Source organism: Oratosquilla oratoria, chromosome 3 (genome assembly GCF_046742065.1).
Source record: "Oratosquilla oratoria isolate Oo_2021 chromosome 3, ASM4674206v1, whole genome shotgun sequence".
NCBI lineage: Eukaryota > Metazoa > Arthropoda > Malacostraca > Stomatopoda > Squillidae > Oratosquilla > Oratosquilla oratoria.
The window spans coordinates 17845377-17865871 of NC_134779.1; the positions used below are offsets into that span (position 1 = coordinate 17845377).

The window sequence follows — 20495 nt, forward strand, 5'->3', positions numbered from 1 at the left end:
TAGCCAAAGTCAAAAGGCATAATTTCATTCCCACGCATTTTATCCCCATCCATTCCACTCCCATTCACTACCCCTGGCTCCCTCCTTCCCTCTCACCTGGCTCCTCCTGGATGATGGGTCATTCCTGCATCTCACCAGTTGCCCTGGGTCAGAAGCAATGCAGCAAGACACAGCACATCCATAGTAAGGCCACTTCATTTAATCAGTGACCCCCTCCCTCTCATACAGAAACATTGAAGATGGGGAGAAATCCCTTCAGGGTGTGTCAAAATATCTTTCAGTGTTCTTAATACAGCATTTTCAGTTCATTATTTGTCTTCACTGTCTGGTCTTTGATGTGTGGGGTGAAGCTCATATGTGTATCACAAGTGAAGCTCAATATTTAAATATTTTTGTCTAATGGGAGAGGTTAGCTATTTAATCTGACTGTAGATGCTTCTTTGATTCATAATACTTTGGAGTGACATCACTGGTGACTTCTGGTTGGGAGCAGACATCTTTTCCCTGAATTATTTACTGCATAAACTTTATCAAGTCCTTACCCCTAGACTTGATTACTTTTCTGAAAATATATGTATATTTTTTGAGGTTATATAATTCAGTTAATCCAATTATATTTAGTGGGATATACAGCTATTCTATACTAATCACTGTTGGTCATTTTAAAGCTATAAACTGAAGCAACACTACTGTGCACTCTGAAGTATTGTTTACCATACCAAGATTACATTGAAGGAAAAAATGAATAACAAAATTCAGAATAACATTTAATGGTCACAGAGACAAAATGTCATAAAACTGCCGAGGTATATATACATCCATTATATCCCTCTAATGTTTAAGGATAAAACTTCATCAGTCATCGTCAGTAAAATGACAATCTTAAAAAAACACTTTTATGAAAGATTAAGGTATAGATAGAAAAATCTTAATTAATCTATGTCTTTTGTACAAGAGACCTTGTGAAGTTATAAAAAATAAAAAAACATACAAAATAAATCTACAAATAATAAAAATAACTAAGGTAGATGAAAAGTTCATCTCCAAACTCAATGTATAAATTCTAATAATTCACTTTAACTAGATTTACTGCACTACTTTGTCCAGTGTACAGTTATGTTCTAGGTAATATAAACAAGCTGCCTATTATATCCATAAAGCTGGGGTTATGTAGTCTATTTAGAGCAAATGTTTTTATACATCAATGAAAGTATGGTGTGTAACACAAAACCTATTTTTTGGACGGAAGGGCACATGCATCTTCACACTCCATGTCATGTAATGTGGTATCATCAGTTGCTTCAGCTGCCTTTTCCACAATATCCAATCCAAGTGCCTGTAATTGAATTACATAATAATACTCAGTACAATGGCTTTTAACATTTAAAGAACAGAAAGGATAGGCATATTGGGGGAATGGAACAGTGAGGATTTTAAGAATTCAAGGCCTTTAGTAACTAAGAATGGATTGTGTGGTAATGGGGAGATGTATTGTGTCAGAGGACTTTAGGACTTTGGAGGTTACATATAAGAATGAAATGACACGTGTAAAAGGATGTAGGGAAGACACTAAGAACTTACCCATCTCTTATAGATTAGATATTACTCATGTTATCCTATTTCTATCTTAAGATTTCTACTAATGAGATTGTTCTTACTAATGGAATGCTATAGTAAAGGTAGGGGCCAGACAAAGACAGGGGTGTGTGATGCATCATTTAAATTTACTTACCTTGAGTATGTCATTATTCTGAGGGTGGTCAGCAGGACTGTCCTGATGATACTCCATAAGGACATCCTTCCCATCTGCACTTACCACCAATAATCCACCATTCTGGAAGCCATCACCCTTCATGTCACCTCCAACAGCAGCTTCCTTGCCCTTAAGAGAATTTTTCTTTGATTAAAATCTACTTTTTTTGAGTTGTAGAATATAACAAACAATGATGGGTACTTGGAAGTGTTGGTTCTATGAAATGAATGTCTGAGAATCTCCCTGCTACACTTTATCAAATGCCTTGTTTAAGTACTATAACCATTATTTCTGGTGGAGCTTTCTTATTTAATCCCTCCAGTACTTGCTGGTTGAGGTTTGTGAGTGTGCTGGTGGAATGGCCTTCTTTGAATCCACGTTGGTACAGAGAAGAGGGTAGTTTAGTTGGAATTCTTTTGGTTACTAATCTTTCTATCAGACTGGATATGGTGGATAATAGTGACATTAGTTTGTAGGGTGCAGGGTTTTCGGGTAATCTGTTTGGTTCTGATATGAATGTGATGTGGGCTCTTTTCCAGAGAGCTGGAATTCTATTGTACAACCAGGAATGGTTAAGATATCAGTATAGGCTTTTGTTGCATTTGGGCTGAGGTATTTTAGATGGATGCCCGAGATCTTATCTGTGAATTCAGCTCAGGTGGCATTAAATTTCTTATTGACCCTTTATGAGAAGACATAATAAGAAATGAAGAAATAAGAAAAATGGCTGGAGTAACATCAGTCAGTAGTCTATCTATCTATATACTAAGTTTTTCTTTCCCCTTATAAGTCAGGTAGCCAAGTCAAAAGGCACACACCCACTCCCACCCACCAGCCTTTCCTCTCATCTTAGTTCCTCATGGATATCCCTGTTTCCTGCCCACTGCCTGGGTCAGAAGCATTGCAGCAAGGCACAGTACACCTACAGCAAGGTCACTTCACCTAATCAGTGACACTCGCCCCTCTCTGAACCCTCATGTGGGGAATAGAGAAGATGGGGTGAAATCCCTTTGCACTGTGTCAAAATATTATTCCCACACAAGTGAAGTGTTTGTTGTTGATGTTATATTGTTGTTTCGGTGATGGTACTTTTCACTGGATTGCTCTGCTTCCTGGGTAGGGGTGGGTTATATTTTGAGTTTGGGTGTTTTTATTGGTTCTCAAATTTTCTTTTGTTTTCTCACCTAGTGTATTTGTTGACTCTTCCAAATTTTATTTCCTGTTGTTTATTAGTTTTGTGATTCTTTTTTTTAACTGCTATATTTATTCATTTTTTCTCATTTAGTTAGAACCTCTAAATACCAAAAGGCTTCTTCCCCTTATAGAAATTACAGTGAGGCCAATGACCTTCAAATATTTATTAGCTATTGTTTTCATTCAATTTTCTTAAAACCAGAATGACAAATTCATTAACTACCAAGTATAAAACTATACTAACCTTACTAATTGCACTCCTGGCCTTTTTGGTGAAAAGGGTTGGCAGCAGATTAAGCATGTTGAAACGTTTGAAGTTCAGAGCTTTATAACTCTTCTTATCTGCATCTATGTGCAACTCTGAAAATTTTTAGATACATTTTTATACTATATCACAAATATAAAGATTTTGTACTTTCATTTTAAAACCTATGAACCATTATTTGCAATGTGAAATAGGTACTTATGAGAGAAATTTCACTCCTTTCATTCCCATTTCACCTAATTCCTTCACTTCCCCTGTATGGGGTACTGATTGCATGCTTTATACAGTGGTCCCTTGTTATTAACAGTGGTTATGTTCTTGAAATGGCGGTTGATAATAAAACTGTTGATACCGGTAACTATTCATAGCCAAGTGCGGATCTCCCTAGTCAAAGTATGTTAAATACTTTTAAGTATTAAAAAAGTTTCCTTTACAAAGTATGCTATATAGATGTATAAATATATAAAAGTATAAATAATAATGAGTGAAAAAACTAGTAAACTTATGATTTCATTAGTGAAGCAGTGTGCAGTATTACAGTACCCTCAGTATAGTATGTACAGTATAGTATCCTGATAGTGCAGTACACTTTATCATTATTGTCTTTAATTCTTGATAAGCCAGTAAATGATGAATAATGATAAGTGATAGATGATAACGAATTGTGATGAGTGAAGTTATTTGTCATCTGAGAAACCTGATCAGTTGAATAGGAGCCATGGTGATAAAACATCCTGGTAAAAAGGAATTAAAAGCCTGAAATAGATGAACACAAGAGCAAGATTACTAACACTATTGTGATCTAACATGAGCCCTTTGGTGTGCCTTGGGAAACCTGGGGAAGACCCCATTGTTGACATATCTAGCAATAACATGCACAAGGCAATCTGTCTCACTGTTATTCTGTATGTTATATATTTATGGAATATATATATAATATATATATCAGAGCTGGGCAGGTTCCTAGGTGCGTTCTGCTTTCCTGCTTTAGTTTGGCCAGTTAGCACTCCCAAACTATTAACGCAATATAGGTGCCGGTATAGTATGTGACCTACCTTCTGAATGCAGCCTACGAAAAATTTCTTTGGTATAGTATATGGCCCACCAGACTTTTATTTCAGTATGAACCTGTCTCTTAAGCTTTAATAGTTTGGGGCCACTAACTGTGGCCAAACTTAAGTGGAATGCACCAAGGAATGCACTGAGGAATGCACACAGCTCTGATATATATTCATAACATGACTGTATGGTGTTAGGAATACCTTAGGAATTGAGGGAAAGATAATGACAGTAAAGTTTCCATGTTGCCAAATGAAATGGAAATTATAATGTCATTGTTTTTCTATCAAATTCCAAGCCATTCCAGTTATGTTATGAATATATATATGAATGTATATATATATATATATATATATATATATATATATATATATATATATACACATACACATGAGGTCTGTTTAAAAAATATGCGGAGTGTTTGAATTGCATGGTTCCAGTTGGTTCCAGGGGAATCCACTTGGTGTCACTAGGTTCGCACAGACCAGCTGATTACGACGCCATTTCCTGATTGCAGATATCTTTATTTGTGTATTAGCTATGTGGTTTCTAGTGAAGTGCGATTTTTTCGTTTAGCAGATTTCAGGATGAATGACATGAAGGAGCAATGACTTGCTGTGAAATTTTGTGTTAAATTTGGAAAATCTGTCACTGCAACTTTTGCTATGCTTAACATGGCTTACGGTGATGTTGCTATGAAGTGTGCAGCATGTTTCAAGTGGCATGAGCGTTTTAAGGATGGTCAACAATCCATTGAAGATGATGAGCATCCTGGACGTCCTTCCACGTCAACCAACAACCCACACGTTGACAAAATCAACACCCTGGTGCAGGCAAATCGACGTCTGACTGTCAGGGAGCTTGCTGAAGAGTGTGGGATATCAGTTGGATCTTGTTACGAGATTTTGACAAAAAGATTGAAGATGCACTGAGTTGCTGTGAAATTTGTGCCACGCCTGATGACGGATGAACAAAAAGCCCATTGTGTCCAGGTTTGTCAGGAACTGCCTGATTGTTCAGAAGAAGATGAAAACTTCTTGTCCAGAATCATAACAGGTGATGAATTGTGGGTTTATGATTTTGACATTAAAACGAAGGTCCAATCATCCCAGTGGATGAGTGAAACATCCCCCAGACCCAAAAAAGCTCGCCAAGTTTGATCCAAGGTCAAGGTGATGCTGACAGTTTTCTTCAATGCTAAGGGTGTTGTTCACCATGAGTACCTCCCTGAAGGCTCCACAGTGAACCAGACTTACTACAATGAAGTTCTGAAATATTTGAGGGATGCCATCCATCGCAAAAGGCCAAAAATGTGGAGTGGCAACTGTTTTTTCTATCACAATAACGCTCCAGCCCATTCAACCATCAGAACTCTTGAGTTTTTGGCCAAATACTCGATCACTGTTCTTCCTTATTCCCCCTACTCACCTGACCTTGCTCCTTGCAATTTTTTCTTGTTCCCCAAACTCAAAAGATCCTTGAAAGGAAGAAGATTTGAGACAATTCTCAAGATTAAGGCAAATACGACGAAGGAGCTGAAGGGTATTACAACGACAAGTGGAAACACCATTGGGATAAGTGCGTGCATTGGGGAGGAGAGTACTTTGAAGGGGACCCAGATCTGTAACTTCTAAATAAAGTACATTTTGCTTTATGACTTCAGTCCTCGTATTTTAATTTTTTTAACAGACCTTATATATATATATATATATTCCATAAATAGATAATATAGAGGATAACAGTGGGAAGGATCCCCCTGCACAGGTCATTGCAAGATGTCAACAATAGGGGTATCCCTGGGCCATGTCAAAGGGCTCATGTTAAATCACATTAACTATAGTGGCAAGAATGCAAACTAGGCAAGCTCAGGTACTCACGATACAAATATTTAGTATGGTAATGTAAATTGGACTTTGCTTATCTTACATACATATATCAAAGGCTTTTTCCCCCTTACACGGGAGGTAGCCAAAAGACAAAAGCATAGAAACCACTCCCACCCATTCCATCCCCTACATACTCCACTCCACTCCCCTCTACCCTCTTCCCTCCCTCTTATCTTGGCACCTCCTGGATGACGGGTCATCCCTACATCTTGTCCACTGCCCTGGGTCAGAGGCAGTTTTGCAAGACACAGCACATCCAGAGCAAGCCTGCTTCATTAACTCTGTGACACCCCCTCTCTGTCCCCTCCTGCAAAAAAAGGAGAAGACGGGGAGAAATCCCTTTGGGCTGCGTCAATTTATTTCTCATACATACTCCCTCACCCTCCATCCCCCACCCACTCCACCTCATGCACCACAGCATCATCCATACACAACCCTTCTTCATTCACCCCTATCTTCTGTCCTCTCCCATTCTTCCTCAACAGACATTCCCCTCTTTCCCAATGCCCCTTTTACCCCATCCAACCATCTCATCCTAGGACGCCCCTTCATGTTCACTCCTTCCACCTCTGCCTTCTACACTTTTTACTAATCTTTCTTCACTCATTCTTTCCATGTGTCCAAACCATCCTAATACTCTTTCATCAACCCTATCTCCCAACTCCCTTTCCATCCCTGTTCTCCTCACCTCCTCATTCCTCACTCTATCTAGCCTAGTAACCCCTATCATACTTCTGAGGCATTTCATCTCAAACACATTCAAACTCCTTCTCTTTTCCTCTCTTATGTTCCATGTTTCTGCCCTGTACAGTGCTGTCAGTACAATCACTCCTTCATACAATCTCCTCTTAGCATCCATTCCCAAATGTCTATTTCTCAATACACTTTTTAATCCACCAAGGCATTTACTTGCTTATCTCAATCTACATTCTACCTCCACCTTCACTCCTCCCTTTCCTGCCACATTCACACCCAAGTATCTAAAACTATCCATTTCCTCCAGTCTCTCTCCCTTAATGCTCACTTCCAGTTTGCTGCCACTCTCTCCCCTTGTACATCTCATCACCTTACTTTTACCCACATTTTATTTTCAACTTCCTTCTTTCACACACCTTCCTAAACTCCGTCACTGACTTCCTCAATCCCTCCCCTGATCCTGCTACAAGTGAAGTGTCATCAGCAAACACCAATTGGCTTATCTCCCACTTTTCTCCATTTTCTTTAACCATCTCCAATCCCCAATCCACTACCTTTGTATTCACCTCTCGCACCACCCCCATCCATGTATAAATTGAACAGCCAGGGTGACATAACACATCCCTGATGAACTTCCACCTTTACATCAAACCACTCACTCTCTCCATTTCTAATCTTAACACAAGCTCTACTACTCTCGTAAAAACTCTTGACTGCTCTTAACAGCTTTCTTCCTATCCCATATATCTTCAAAACCTCCCATAGTGCCTTCCTATCTACCCAGTCATAAGCCTTTTCCAGATCCATAAAAGCCAAAAAAAACATCCTTAGAAATACTAAATAGCTAATCCATGGAAAATTTCCATTGAGGATCAATACTGTCAATAGAGAGGAAGTACTATACAGCCAATATTAAGGACTTTAGTGATATCCCTGTGGTCTACAGTCATGCAGCTTTTTTTTTTTTTAATTACAGATTAGTCTCCAATTAAAAGAGAATGCAGACTAACATCGACTACCCCTTGTCTCTACTGTCTTCCTTAAATCTCTTTTCCACTCCTATGACTCCATCTTTTAGGTACAATATATCTCCCAAGGATAAAAGTACTGGTCAGTCCCAGTAAAATATTTATATTGACCCCTTCACTCCTTTCTGTTTTACTTTAGGAGGAGGAAGAGGAACAGTAGTACGGGTAAGAGGAGGGAGAAGGAAAAGATGCAGGAGGAAGAGAATGAGAAAGAAAAAAGAAAAGGAAAGTAAAAGAAGAAATCACATCTAAAATTGAACAACAAATCTATACTTGCCACCAGTAAAAAATTGTCCATTGACAAATTCTTCCAGGCCAAGTTCTTCAGGGGCAATACCAATGAGTCGTACTTGAGCCTGGGAAAGCTGGGGGCTAATGGCACTGAGCTCCTTAGCCGCCAGCCGACAGAACATTCATCCAAATCTCCGCATGAAGAAAATGACACAAGGAGAGCCATCCCAAAAGCTTTTCACCACCACTTCCTGTAATCATAAAATGAGTTTTTAGTTGCATGTATTTACCTAATTGTAGTATACAGGAAAGGAGCAATGCTCATTGGGTCCTGCCTCCTATTCTCTGATTTCTTAATATACCTGGACTCAAATTCTTGTACAGTTCCAACTTAATCTATATCTTTGATTTCCAACTACTGTATCATATTTAGATTTGAACTCATGTATTGTTTGAACTTGGGCTATATCACCTTCTGAGCTATTCCACATATTTATACATCTATATGGAAAACTATTTCTTCACATCCTTTCGACATGTGGTCTTTCTTAATTTACTTCCATGACCTCTTAAGGCCCTCTCATCTTTAATCAGGATATCTCTTCTATCAGTGCAATATCCCTTTAGTGATCTGAACACTGTAGCCATGTCACCTTTTTCTCTTCGATCTTTCAAAGTTGGCAGACCCACTGCTTTTAGTCTCTCCTCGTATGGTTTATCTGCCAGGCTGGGGACCACTTTGGTTGCTGCCCTTTGTATTCTCTCAATTTTGCTAATATCCTTCATTCTGTGTGGGAACCATACTACTGATGTACAGTATATTCCAGTCCTGGACATATCAGGGTTTTGAAGAGTTTTTTCATTACTGTATCTCTTCATCTATATAATGGAATGCCACTTTAATCTTCTGCAGTAGTCCATATGTCTCTCTCACAATCTTGCTGATGTGTCTGTCAGGTGACAGGTTGTCTTTTATCAATACTCTCAAGTTTCTCTCCTCTTTTGCTGCTATTGTCCATTTCCAGTACTTTGTATTTTTTTATATTGAACTTCATTTCCTATTCTTGGCTCCATGCAAAAATAGTATCTATGGTAGATCTTTGCACTATTCTACCATCCTACTCATATTCCATTCTTGTGATTTTTGCATCATTTGCAAACATGTAAAATCCAATATCTATGATTTGTTTCTTCTACAACCAAAGAACTATTTACTGTAAATTAACTGCAGCACTTAGAGTAACTCTTTCAACATGCCCAAATACTTACTTTTGTTTCTGCTACAGACTGAATTTCCTTTATGACAAAGTTTACCACTCAGTTGCAAAAAATTGCTTGTCTTTAGCCAGAACAAAATCTGTAAATATAGTACATTATCAAGGTGAAAGGAAGATACTCTACCATAAACTGAATAAAATCAATTGGAAACCTGTTATCATTATTCTGCAGACATCCTTCATCTAATGCACCTGTCAATACCCCAACACTGAATAAAATTAATTGGAAACCTGTTATCATTATTCTGCAGACATCCTTCATTTAATGCACCTGTTAATACCCCAACACTTTAATCACTTGCAGCACTTAGGATCTTCCCAATATAGACCCAAACTGCAGCGTACTAAATAACTTCTACTTTTTTCATGTGTGCCATAATGTTGTCCTTAGTAATGGATTCCATAATATTACCAATGATGACAGGCTCACTGGTAGTTGCTTGGATCACTCTTGTCCCCTTTCTTAAAAATTGCTCTAACATTTGTTGTACTTAGTACTTAGTACTATATAACTTGTACATTTTCATGTGTGCTGGTCAGGCTGATAAGTAGTTGCTTGGACCACTCCAGTCCCCTTTCTTAAAAACTGCTATTACATTTGCTGTTTACCACTCTCTAGGCACCTAGTGATTACTAAATGACACTTCATATAGGATTCTAAGTAGTCTTGCAATCTGGTCCTTTACTTCTTTGATAATTCTAGAATGGAACCCATCAACACATTGAGGAATGTTATACTGTGGTAGTTATTGCAGTCCTGCTGGTTTCCTTTCCATTTCCATATAGGGATGACTAGACCCCCTTCCTAGTCAGGTGGAATGGTACCAAACAGCAGACAGCACCACATGAAACTCAGGAATCATGGTATCACCTCCCACTTTCAGCAATTCTTTACTGATGTTGCAGATGCCAGTCACCTTTCCATTCTAAAACATAGCATCTTTGACCTCTGCCAAAGAAGGCAGAAATGGACTGGCACCTACCATCAGAAAACCAGCAAGGGGAAGCTGGCTGCTCCGAGGGTCATCTATAAAGTAAATAATCAAAGTACTAAGCAAAGGGAATATGATACCCTCTTTTATGCCTGACTCTTAGTTGCCCATCAGTGGTTTGGACAGTGCTCTCCTGGGTCACAGATTTAGTGTGGAGTTCCCTTAGGGCTCAGTAAATAGGCCAGGGGTGATTTGCATTAAAATGGCCCTTGATGTCCTCAATGATTCCCTTAACCACTTCAGTACAATGACACCTACGTAGGTGTCATGAGGTGCAAGTGAGTACACAAGGATGCTGATGTTGACATCTTGATTATATATTTTTTGTAGTTGTACATGAGTTACCCATGGATTCTGTGAACTGGTTTAATCATGTTTTCTGTGTTTCTTATTACTCAGTAAAAGAGAATGAGTAATACAGCAGTGACTTTATATTTTATAATGTGAGTAGTGTGATGAAAATTACATATGGCAGTTGATGCTGCATGTGAGAATTTGAGTCGTACTGAGGTGGTTAATATACTTCTCCTCATCCATTCTTGTGAGTACTATAGTCTACTATATCTGAGTCTGATATACACATTGTTCATAAATTTGGTCTTGAATCTGTCCCAAACTACTTCCACATCTTCTGAGTCTCAATATGAGTCCCAGATTATAGGCAGGATTTCTGTATATACCACCCAGTTCTCTCTATCAAATGAATAATGACAGCAATGGTGTGAGATACAAGACATTTGTAGAAAATGGATACTTGGAATGAACTAAAAAAGACCTGGGAGTATTGACTGATAATAAGCTGTCCTTTGACAATCATATTACTGAGAAAACTAGAACAACAAACAGAATAATGGGATCCAGAGAACATTGGTAAGACCTTACCTGGAATTTGCCCAACAAACATAGTCTCTACACTTAAGAAAATAAATTGATATGATTGAAAATGTTCAGCGGAGAGCAACCAAACTGATACCTGGTCATACACAGGTATAATACACAAATGAATTGAAAGAAGTAAAGGCCCCCACATTGGTATGCAGACGCCTGAGTGGCATTGTGACTGAATGTTATAAAATATTAATGGGTACATATGATCCAGAATGTTAGAAGACTTGTTCAAACTATGACAGCAGTCGTGCATAAGAGGACACCAGTGCAAGATGTGCTAAAAATGGTTCCCTTGTTAAATATATGAAACTACATTTTCACTTATAGAACAGTGGATAAATGGAAGCCTTCCTGAATACATTGTAAATGCTCTCACCTTAATAACATTTGAAAAACACCTCAATAACTGATGGAAAAATAAATATGATCACACAACAGCAAATACCAAGCTGGAGTCATAGCTTCCATGACCTCTAAGAGGTCATGGGAGCAAATTAAGAAAGACCACATATCTAAAGAATGTCAAGAAATACAACTTTCCATATAGATGTATAAATATGTGGAATATCTTTGATGGCGATATACTTACAGATGATGTTCTGGAAGAGGCTCACACCTGTGACTCCAGCCAGGTTGTCAATAACAATTTGGGCACAGTTGGTGGTCGTGGTGATTATTTGTGCCTCATTATCAAATTTTTGTTTCTGGTCTTTCCATACTTTACCCAAGTTTGACCCAAATTTTACTACTGACTCTGCATTGACCACCCACTCTGGCAAATCATTCCAGTTGTTAACAACCTGATTTGAAAACGTATACTTTCTTTTGTTGAGGTTTGAACATGTCTTGAAGATCTTTGAATTTCCTCTGATTGTGTTACTTTCTCTGATCTTGGAAATTCCTTTCATACAATCCGAGTCATACTTCTGGGTAATAATCTAATATACCACATCAACAGTGTGGGCAGTTCTAATTTCTTGAGTCTTTCCTCACAGTTGAGTCCCTTTAATTATGGTACCATTCTCATTGTGTGATGCTGAACATTCTGCCTTCACATCCTTGACCAGGTGAGGACACCAGATTTGATTCATGTACTCCAGGTAAGGCTGCACCATAGCAGTGCAGTGTACAGTGCTTTGAGGTTAGTTGGACCAAGACATACAAACGTTCTTCTGATTATACCCAGTATATTGTTTGCCTTGTTATCTTATCAGCTAAGTGTTCTGGGAATGTCAGCTTGTCATCTATTACTACTTCTTTCAAGTGCTGGTGGTAGTTGCATGCATCGTATATTTGAATATTTGAGGTTATTCTGTCCATTATTTCCTGCTTGGTAAGGTTGTATGTATGGTGAGAAGTGCATGTGAGTTCTCTTTTGGTAATATTTGAATGGCTATGGCTGTGAATGAAGTCTGAAATCAATGTAATCAGTTCAATCATACTGATTAGGTACTAGCATATATATATATATATACATATATATATATATATATATATATATATATGACACTGATCTACTCCACCTGATGTCCACTGTTATGGAGAGGGGTTGGAAAGCCATGAAATACATTTTGCACTTACCAGGATTGAACCCAGGCCTTCTGCATTCCAAGGCAGGAACATTACCCACTGGTCCTCGCAGGCCATCCAGATTTGATATGCCTATTTTCATATGTTTATTCTTATCAGGATGGAAGTTGAGTATCCATTGTTGAAACAATTTTCATAGTTCATTTAAATCCTCCTAAAACTTCTAATATAGCCCAAGTGGTAAATATTTAGAAGTGCACATCTACAATATGGGACTGTGATGACTGCTTGAGACACCATCTTTATTTTGATAGATGCAGAGGACGAAGAAATTAAAGTATGATCAATTTGTTTAACCTAACCTGCATTTAGTAATGCAGTACCTGTAATTCTAGGGGTCGTCAGGGCTGTCGTCATCATCAGGGATGTTGACTGCTGGTTTTGGCATCTGATCAGACTGCAGGGTGTGGAGGAGTTTCATAGCTCAAAGAAAATCATGACGCTCAGCTCTATAGCACTGTTTTAAGAATATGAAGTATGGTGATGTCACCTGGAGCAGGAGAACACCCGGTGCACAACAACAATGCCATTGTCAAACTGAAATTGCCGGGACTGGACAAGTGGAAATATTATCTCTTAAACCTACCATTGCAGCTCTGTTTGGTAGTGTATTTGCTTTCAGCTAGGTTTTTTGTTATTGATTTCTGCCAAGAAAAATGTATATTACATTAATGTATTAAAATTTACAAAATCAATATCTAATTTTCTACTACTATATCACATAGGTGTGCACTTTTAAAAAATACCTCCTAAGCTCAAACAATACATGAGTTCAAATTTAAATATGGTAATTGGAAATCAAGGATATAGATTAAGTTGGACTGTACATGAATTTGAGGCTATGATAAAAAAAAAAAAAAAAAAAAAAAAAAAAGGAGATGGGACCCAACAAGGATTGCTTGTTTCCTGTACATTACAATCAGGTAAATACAATTAGGAAGTACAGGCCTAAGCAAAGCTTCTTCCAGAATTTCTCTATATACTTTATGTCTACCTAAGGTATGTAGAAATCTTCACACGCAACTTTATATCTATTAATTAGATGCCATTTCTTTGAAAAGTTTCGAAAGGTGGATATTATTTCTCTCACTTGTCTTGTCTTGTAGTTTTGGTGTTAAGGCTGCTACTGTACATTATCTTGAGGAGTCCAATCTAATGAATGAGACTCAACATGACTTTCAAGCTGGCTGATCATGTTTATCAGCCTTCCTTGACAGCTATGACACTATTTTGAACAACATCTCATGTCCTGATGAAGGAATAGCTGCCATTATCTCCATTTCAGCAAGGCCTTCGATAATGCGGACCACAGGGTTCTACTGCACAAACTCAATGAGAATAGGATGCATGGGTCACTGAATATCTTACAGGAAGAAAGCAGTTTGTAAGTGTCCAGGGACAAGAGAGTGCAGTAAGCAATGTGATCATGTCAGTCCTACAAGGAATGGTCCAAGGAATGGTATTATTCCTTATTCTCATGCTGGGCATAAATTGTGGAATCAGTAGAAATGTAATAAGCTTTGCTGATAACATTAGGCTAATTAGAGCCATCAGTTCAGTCAGAGACCAATTGACTCTACAGAGAGATCTGGACAAAGTATATTACTGGGCTGAAGATAACAACATGCAATTTAATGGTAGCAAATTTCAATACATCAACTTCAAATGCAAGGAGGAGACCAGTCAAAGGAACTACCATGACCCCAACCAAAAATCTATTACTAAGGTAGAACATGTACAAGATCTTGGAGTAATTTTATTAACTGTGATTTCAAGGAGCATATCATAGTCCTGGTGAAAAAGGGTTATCAACTTTCTGGCTGGATAATAAGGACATTCAAAATCCGGGATAAGCATGCAATGTTAATGCTCTGGAAATCTCTTGTACTGCCAAGGCTAAACTACTGTTCTCAAGTATGGAGTCCAACCAGTGCTTATAAAATAAATCAGTTAGGGAAAATCCAGAGACAATTCACTAAAATATAGAGCATTTAAAAGATCACAGTTACTCAGAATGGTTGAGGTTCTGAATCTCTACTCTTTGGAAAGAAGACAGAATAGGTATACCATAATATATCTGACAAACCCCATAATGTCACAGGTGTCTGAACACAAAGGCTGAAGCTGCACTGTCAACATTGTTCGGAGTGGCAGAGCAGTATGTCAATTGGAACCTTGCACAATTTCTGAAATACTGAAAAGACAATACGAAAGTGTCTTCTCTGTACCAAAATGGGATAAAGTAGTTGATAACCCCACAGTGTTCTTTCAAAGAAACTCTAATATCCCAAATGGACTATACCAAATTGAAGTGTCAAAAGATATAAAATGCCATAACCTCACTGTCAGGAACTTCAGCCTCTGGGATGGATGGCATCCCTTCAATACTGTTTAAGAATTGCATGTTACCACTATTGCATACATACATACATATACCAAGGCTTTTTCCCCCTTACAAGGGAGGTAACCAAAAAGGGAAAGGCATAAAATCATTTCCACCCATTCTATCCCTGAATACACTCCACACCCCTCCACCCTCCCTCTTATCTGAGCACCTCCTGGATGACGGGTCATCCCTGCACCTTGTCCACTGCCCTGGGTCAGAAGTAGTGTCGCAAGACACAGCACATCCACAGCAAGGCCGCTTCATTAAATCGGTGACCCCCCCTCTCCGTCCCCCCATTGCATAAAAGGAGAGGACGGGGAGAAATCCCTTCGGGCTGCGTCAAATTTTGCTCACACATACTACCTCACCCCCCACCCCCATGCCCATTCCACCTCATGCAATCACAACATCATCCATATACAACCATTCTCCATTCACCCCTGTCTTATGTCCTCTCCCGTCCTTCCTCAACAGACATTCCCCTCCTCCCCAAAGCCCCCTTCACTCCATCCATCCACCTCATCCTAGGACATCCCCTCATGTTCACTCCCTCCACATCTGCCCTCCATACCTCTTTTACTAGTCTTTCCTCACTCATTCTTTCCATGTGTCCAAACCATCCTAATATTCTTTCATCAACCCTATCTCCCAGCTCCTTTTCCACCCCTGTTCTCCTCCTCACCTCCTCATTTCTCACTCTATCTAGCCTAGTAACCCCCACCATACTTCTCAGACACCTCATCTCAAACACATTCAAACTCCTTCTCTCTTCTTCTCTTATGTTCCATGTTTCTGCCCCATACAGTGCTGTTGGCACAATCACTCCTTCATACAGTCTCCTCTTAGCATCCATTCCCAAATGTCTATTCCTCATTACACTCTTTAATCCACCAAGGCATTTACTCGCTTCTCTCAATCTACATTCTACCTCCACCTTCACTCCACCTTTTCCTGCCACATTTGCACCTATCTAAAACTATCCACTTCCTCCAGTCGCTCTCCCTTAATGCTCACTTCCAGTCTACTGCCACTTTCACCCCTTGTACATCTCATCACCTTACTTTTACCCACATTTATCTTTAGCTTTCTTCTATCACATACTCTCCCAAACTCTGCCACCAACTTCCTCAATCCCTCCTCCGATCCTGCCACAAGCGCAGTGTCGTCTGCAAACAACAGCTGGCTCACCTACTTTTCTCCATTTTCTTTAACCATCTCCAATCCCTTGCCCACTACTCTTGCATTTAACTCTCGCACCACCCCATTCATGTATAAGTTGAACAGCCAGGGCGACATAATGCATCCTTGACGAAGTCCCATCTTTACCTCAAACCACTCACTCTCCCCATTTCCAATCCTGACACAAGCTTTACTACTCTCATAAAAACTCTTGACAGCTCCCAGAAGCTTTCCTCCTATCCCGTATATCTGCATAACCTCCCACAGTGCCTTTCTGTCTACCCTATCATAAGCCTTTTCCAGATCCATAAAAGCCCAAAAAACATCCTTCCCCTTTCCTATAGCTTTCTCACATATCTGTCTTACCACAAAGATCTGATCTACACAACCTCTACCTGTCCTAAATCCACACTGTTCCTCACCAATTACTCCTTCTGTTCCTCTCCTAATCCTCTCAATCAAGATCCTCCCATAAGCCTTCCCAACTACACAACAAGCTAATCCCTCTGAAACTACTACATTCACACTTGTCCCCTTTTCCCTTTTTCACTGTTGCAACCACTGAAATTGTTGCCAACCAATTCTCTTAAAAACTGCTATTTGGATGAGTCTTTGAAAAAAGCAGCTATTGTGCCTCTCCATAAAGGTGGAAACAGAAAAACACCTTCAAATCATCAGCCTGTTTCATATATATCACACTTGGGAAAACTATTTGAACGAGTTATAAAGACTGCTGTCATGTCCTAGGCTCTGTATTTGAGTTGATACATCGAATCATAACCCAGGATTCAAGTAGTTCCTGCAATCCAGATTTCTAGGTCGACAATTAGCTTCATATGAATTATTTAACTTCACTGGGATAAAGAAAGAAGGTGGAGTGCAATCACTAAAATTTAGTGTCTATAATTATATGACTTAATCTTACTTACTAATTAATCGGTGAGAACAGAGTGTGGGCGCGGTAATCTTGCAAAAAGTGCTCGCCCTCCTTTTTTATACTACAACCGTACAACACCAGTGCCATGACACAGGTGTCAACATACATCTAATTAAATTATCATATTTCTATTTACCAATTCTACACATTTCACTAGCATCTTTATTCTTGTGTGAAGAGGGCTTACAATATAGTCACTATCTTATATCTTATCCTAAAAGTTAGTATGGCAAGGAAATGGGGGGTTTCTACTTCCTTGCTTGGTTTGATTTACGTGCCCATTGACCTCTGCTGGCAAAAGGCCCTGATTTTGTACTCTTCGCTGTTGACCCACGAGTACCTTCGTGCGTAGTACTCATATCCAATAGGCCACAGTGAATAAAGAGTTCCTTGTTCCTCCGCTACCAGCCCTACATCACTTTATGCTTAGGCCCGCGTCTATGCATGTCACAGTGAGAGATGCGTTGCACAACTTCACCATGATCATGGTGTGAACATGACACTGCTACTGTGAAATTTCTGGAAGATCAGAATTTAATGAATGAAGCCCAACATGGTTTCTGAAAAGGTCGATCATGCCTATCTTCTTGATAGTTAGGACATAATTTTGAGTAATAATATTTCATGCCCTGAAGCCGGTACTGATGCCATTTACCTTGACTTCAGCAAGGCATGTGACAAAGTGGACTAAGGAGTACTACTGCATAAACTCCAGGAACTAATTTATCAGGAGAAATTGGTGCAGGGATTGCTGAATTCTTGTCTGGTAGAAAGCAACTGGTGAGAGTACAAGGACATGAAAGTAGAAGTGAGGTCATAAGCTCTATCCTACAAGGAACAGTAATGGGCCTAGTCTTGTTTTTAATCCTTATGCTGGACATAAGCTGTGAAATTAAAGGTGTCATCCTCAGTTTTGCTGATGATACCAGAGCCATAAAATCACAAGAGGATGAACTGGTTTTGCAAGATGACCTGAACAAGATTTATAGTTGGGCTACTGTCAATATGCACTTCAATAGTAACAAATTCTAATATATAAACTTTAACTGTACTAAGGAGCTCTGCTAAAGAAATTATCTTGACACAGATAAAAAAATTATCAAATTTGTTGAACATGTGCAAGATCTAGGTATAACACCTGTCAGCCAGATTTCAATGAGCACATAAAAAATCTAGTGAAAAATTGTTACCAGCTCTCTGGCTGGATACTTAGAACTTTCAAAACTCGAAATAAGCTCTTAATGGTAACTCTTTGGACTACTGTTCACAGTTGTGCAGCCCGTACACAGCAAAAGAAATTGGTGCACTGAAGAAAATCCAAAGACAGTTTACCAAAAATATAGAAGGTTTAAAGGATTACAGTCATCTAGGGAGACTGAAAGTGTTGAATCTCTACTTATTAGAAAGAAGGCGGGATATATATACCATAATATATTTGTGGAAAATATTGGAGTATAAAGTCCTTAACTCTCAAATCCAATAAAGGTAACAGTCTCTGAACATAGAAGTCGGTGCTGTATTGTAGATCCTGTGGCGCCACGTGGAAAAACTGGAACTATACAGTATAATAGTTTCAGGTGGAAGTCTGTTAGACTGTTTAACTGCACACCTAGAGATATACGAGATAAAACAGATTGTTCAGTCTTAGTGGACTCTTTCAAGCATCAACTGAATATGTTCCTCACTAAATTAGAAGATATCCCAGGTCGCCCAAATGGACAAAATTCCCTAGTGAAGGCTGCAGAAGCTTGGAGGCAGACACTACGTGTTGACCTGGTGTAGTAAGGCTATCTACCAAATACCATCAAATCAAATCAAGTTATAGTATAACAGCTTCAGATGGAGAGCTGCCAGACTCTTCAACCGCACCCCAAGTCCAAGAGAGGTCGGAGATAAAAAATAAAAAAAAGAGGATTGCTCGGTGGATTCTTTCAAACACCAGCTGGAAAAATTCTTAGCCAAACTGGAAGACACCCCCGGACGTCCAGAAGGGCAAACCTTCTTAATGAAGGCTGAGGAAAACTGGAGACGGACACTACGTATACACTAATACAGATATAATTATATTTATTTTATTAACAATTCACAAGAGTGACAACTTATCTAAACAATGTATTCACAATATTTTGTATTCTGGGGAACTATATTCATTGTATGACAAACCATGCTCACTGTACATCAACAATCCTCTATCCTTTCCATACCTCCCTTTTTTTTTTGCTGATGTCATATTTAATTTTCACATTGTTCCGAACAAATATACAATATAAATAAGTCCACTCACTGTTTTATCCGATGCTTTCATCACTACGTTATCGGCAATTTTATCAATAGCACCCATTTTGTTGAATGGATTAATAAGACTTCCAGTGCATTAAAAAAAGTAATCGTCCTTGTTCGAGATCACGTACACCTTGTTCTGTGATAAACAATGAAATAGTCATCAAGCACCTGAAGTTTACATTCGTACGTTCTCTTTATACGTTATTCTCATAATAGAAAACACAATAATTAAGGGGTGGCTAAATAAATTTGAAAAATTAAAATTGCTTAACCATCAATTGTGAACATACGCCAGTAGATGCGTCGTTTCACTTCTATATTGACACGATTCTCCACAGTTTTCACAAGGAAACCCCCATATAGACATCCTTCACATTCTAAACATCTCATGGCAAAAACGGTCGACTTGCCTTTGCTGTCCCAAAATCCCTGGACAGTGGAAGGAGGTGGTGGTTGTGGGGCATGAGAATTTTCGTACGTTGGGGAATTGGCGAAGGGGGAAAGCTGCAGTGGGAGCCAAGGTCTAGGAGATTTGAGTCACCGGCCGGGACCATGCACGTTCCCTTCTAGGGGAGGGCAACTCATGAGTATCACAGTCCTAGGCTAATCAAACAGAACATACTACACTGATTTTATTGATTGAAGTTATTTCTACAATCAGTGGCAACTGACATGCAACTTGAATCTAGAGTTCAACCTCAATCAAATATTCCAATTTCACTTATGATTTACGTATTCTACCTGGCTAGCCCTGCGCGCTTTAATTCCTAACTAATAATCACCAAAATACCTCAATTTACTCTGAAGTCTCCTTGTACTCGTCTTCAAATGAATGGAGGTCTTAATTTATG

General features: G+C 38.9%; 1 protein-coding gene across 3 annotated transcripts; it reads right to left on the bottom strand.

Annotated features, from left to right (window-relative positions):
- Positions 1-754: 754 nt before the first annotated feature.
- Positions 755-19804, bottom strand: LOC143020899 (prostamide/prostaglandin F synthase-like). Of its 3 annotated transcripts, none has more exons than XM_076177792.1 (5): positions 19646-19804; positions 8159-8363; positions 3192-3307; positions 1733-1882; positions 755-1336 (listed from the first exon to the last, which is right to left on the bottom strand). In XM_076177792.1, the coding sequence occupies exons 2-5, from the start codon at positions 8292-8294 to the stop codon at positions 1232-1234; spliced, it is 507 nt and encodes a 168-aa protein (XP_076033907.1). In that variant the 5' UTR covers positions 8295-8363; positions 19646-19804; the 3' UTR covers positions 755-1231. The 3 variants fall into 3 exon arrangements, with proteins under 3 accessions (XP_076033907.1, XP_076033926.1, XP_076033918.1); XM_076177811.1 differs by lacking the exon at positions 19646-19804 and adding an exon at positions 12288-12418; XM_076177803.1 differs by lacking the exon at positions 19646-19804 and adding an exon at positions 11859-12257.
- Positions 19805-20495: the final 691 nt, after the last annotated feature.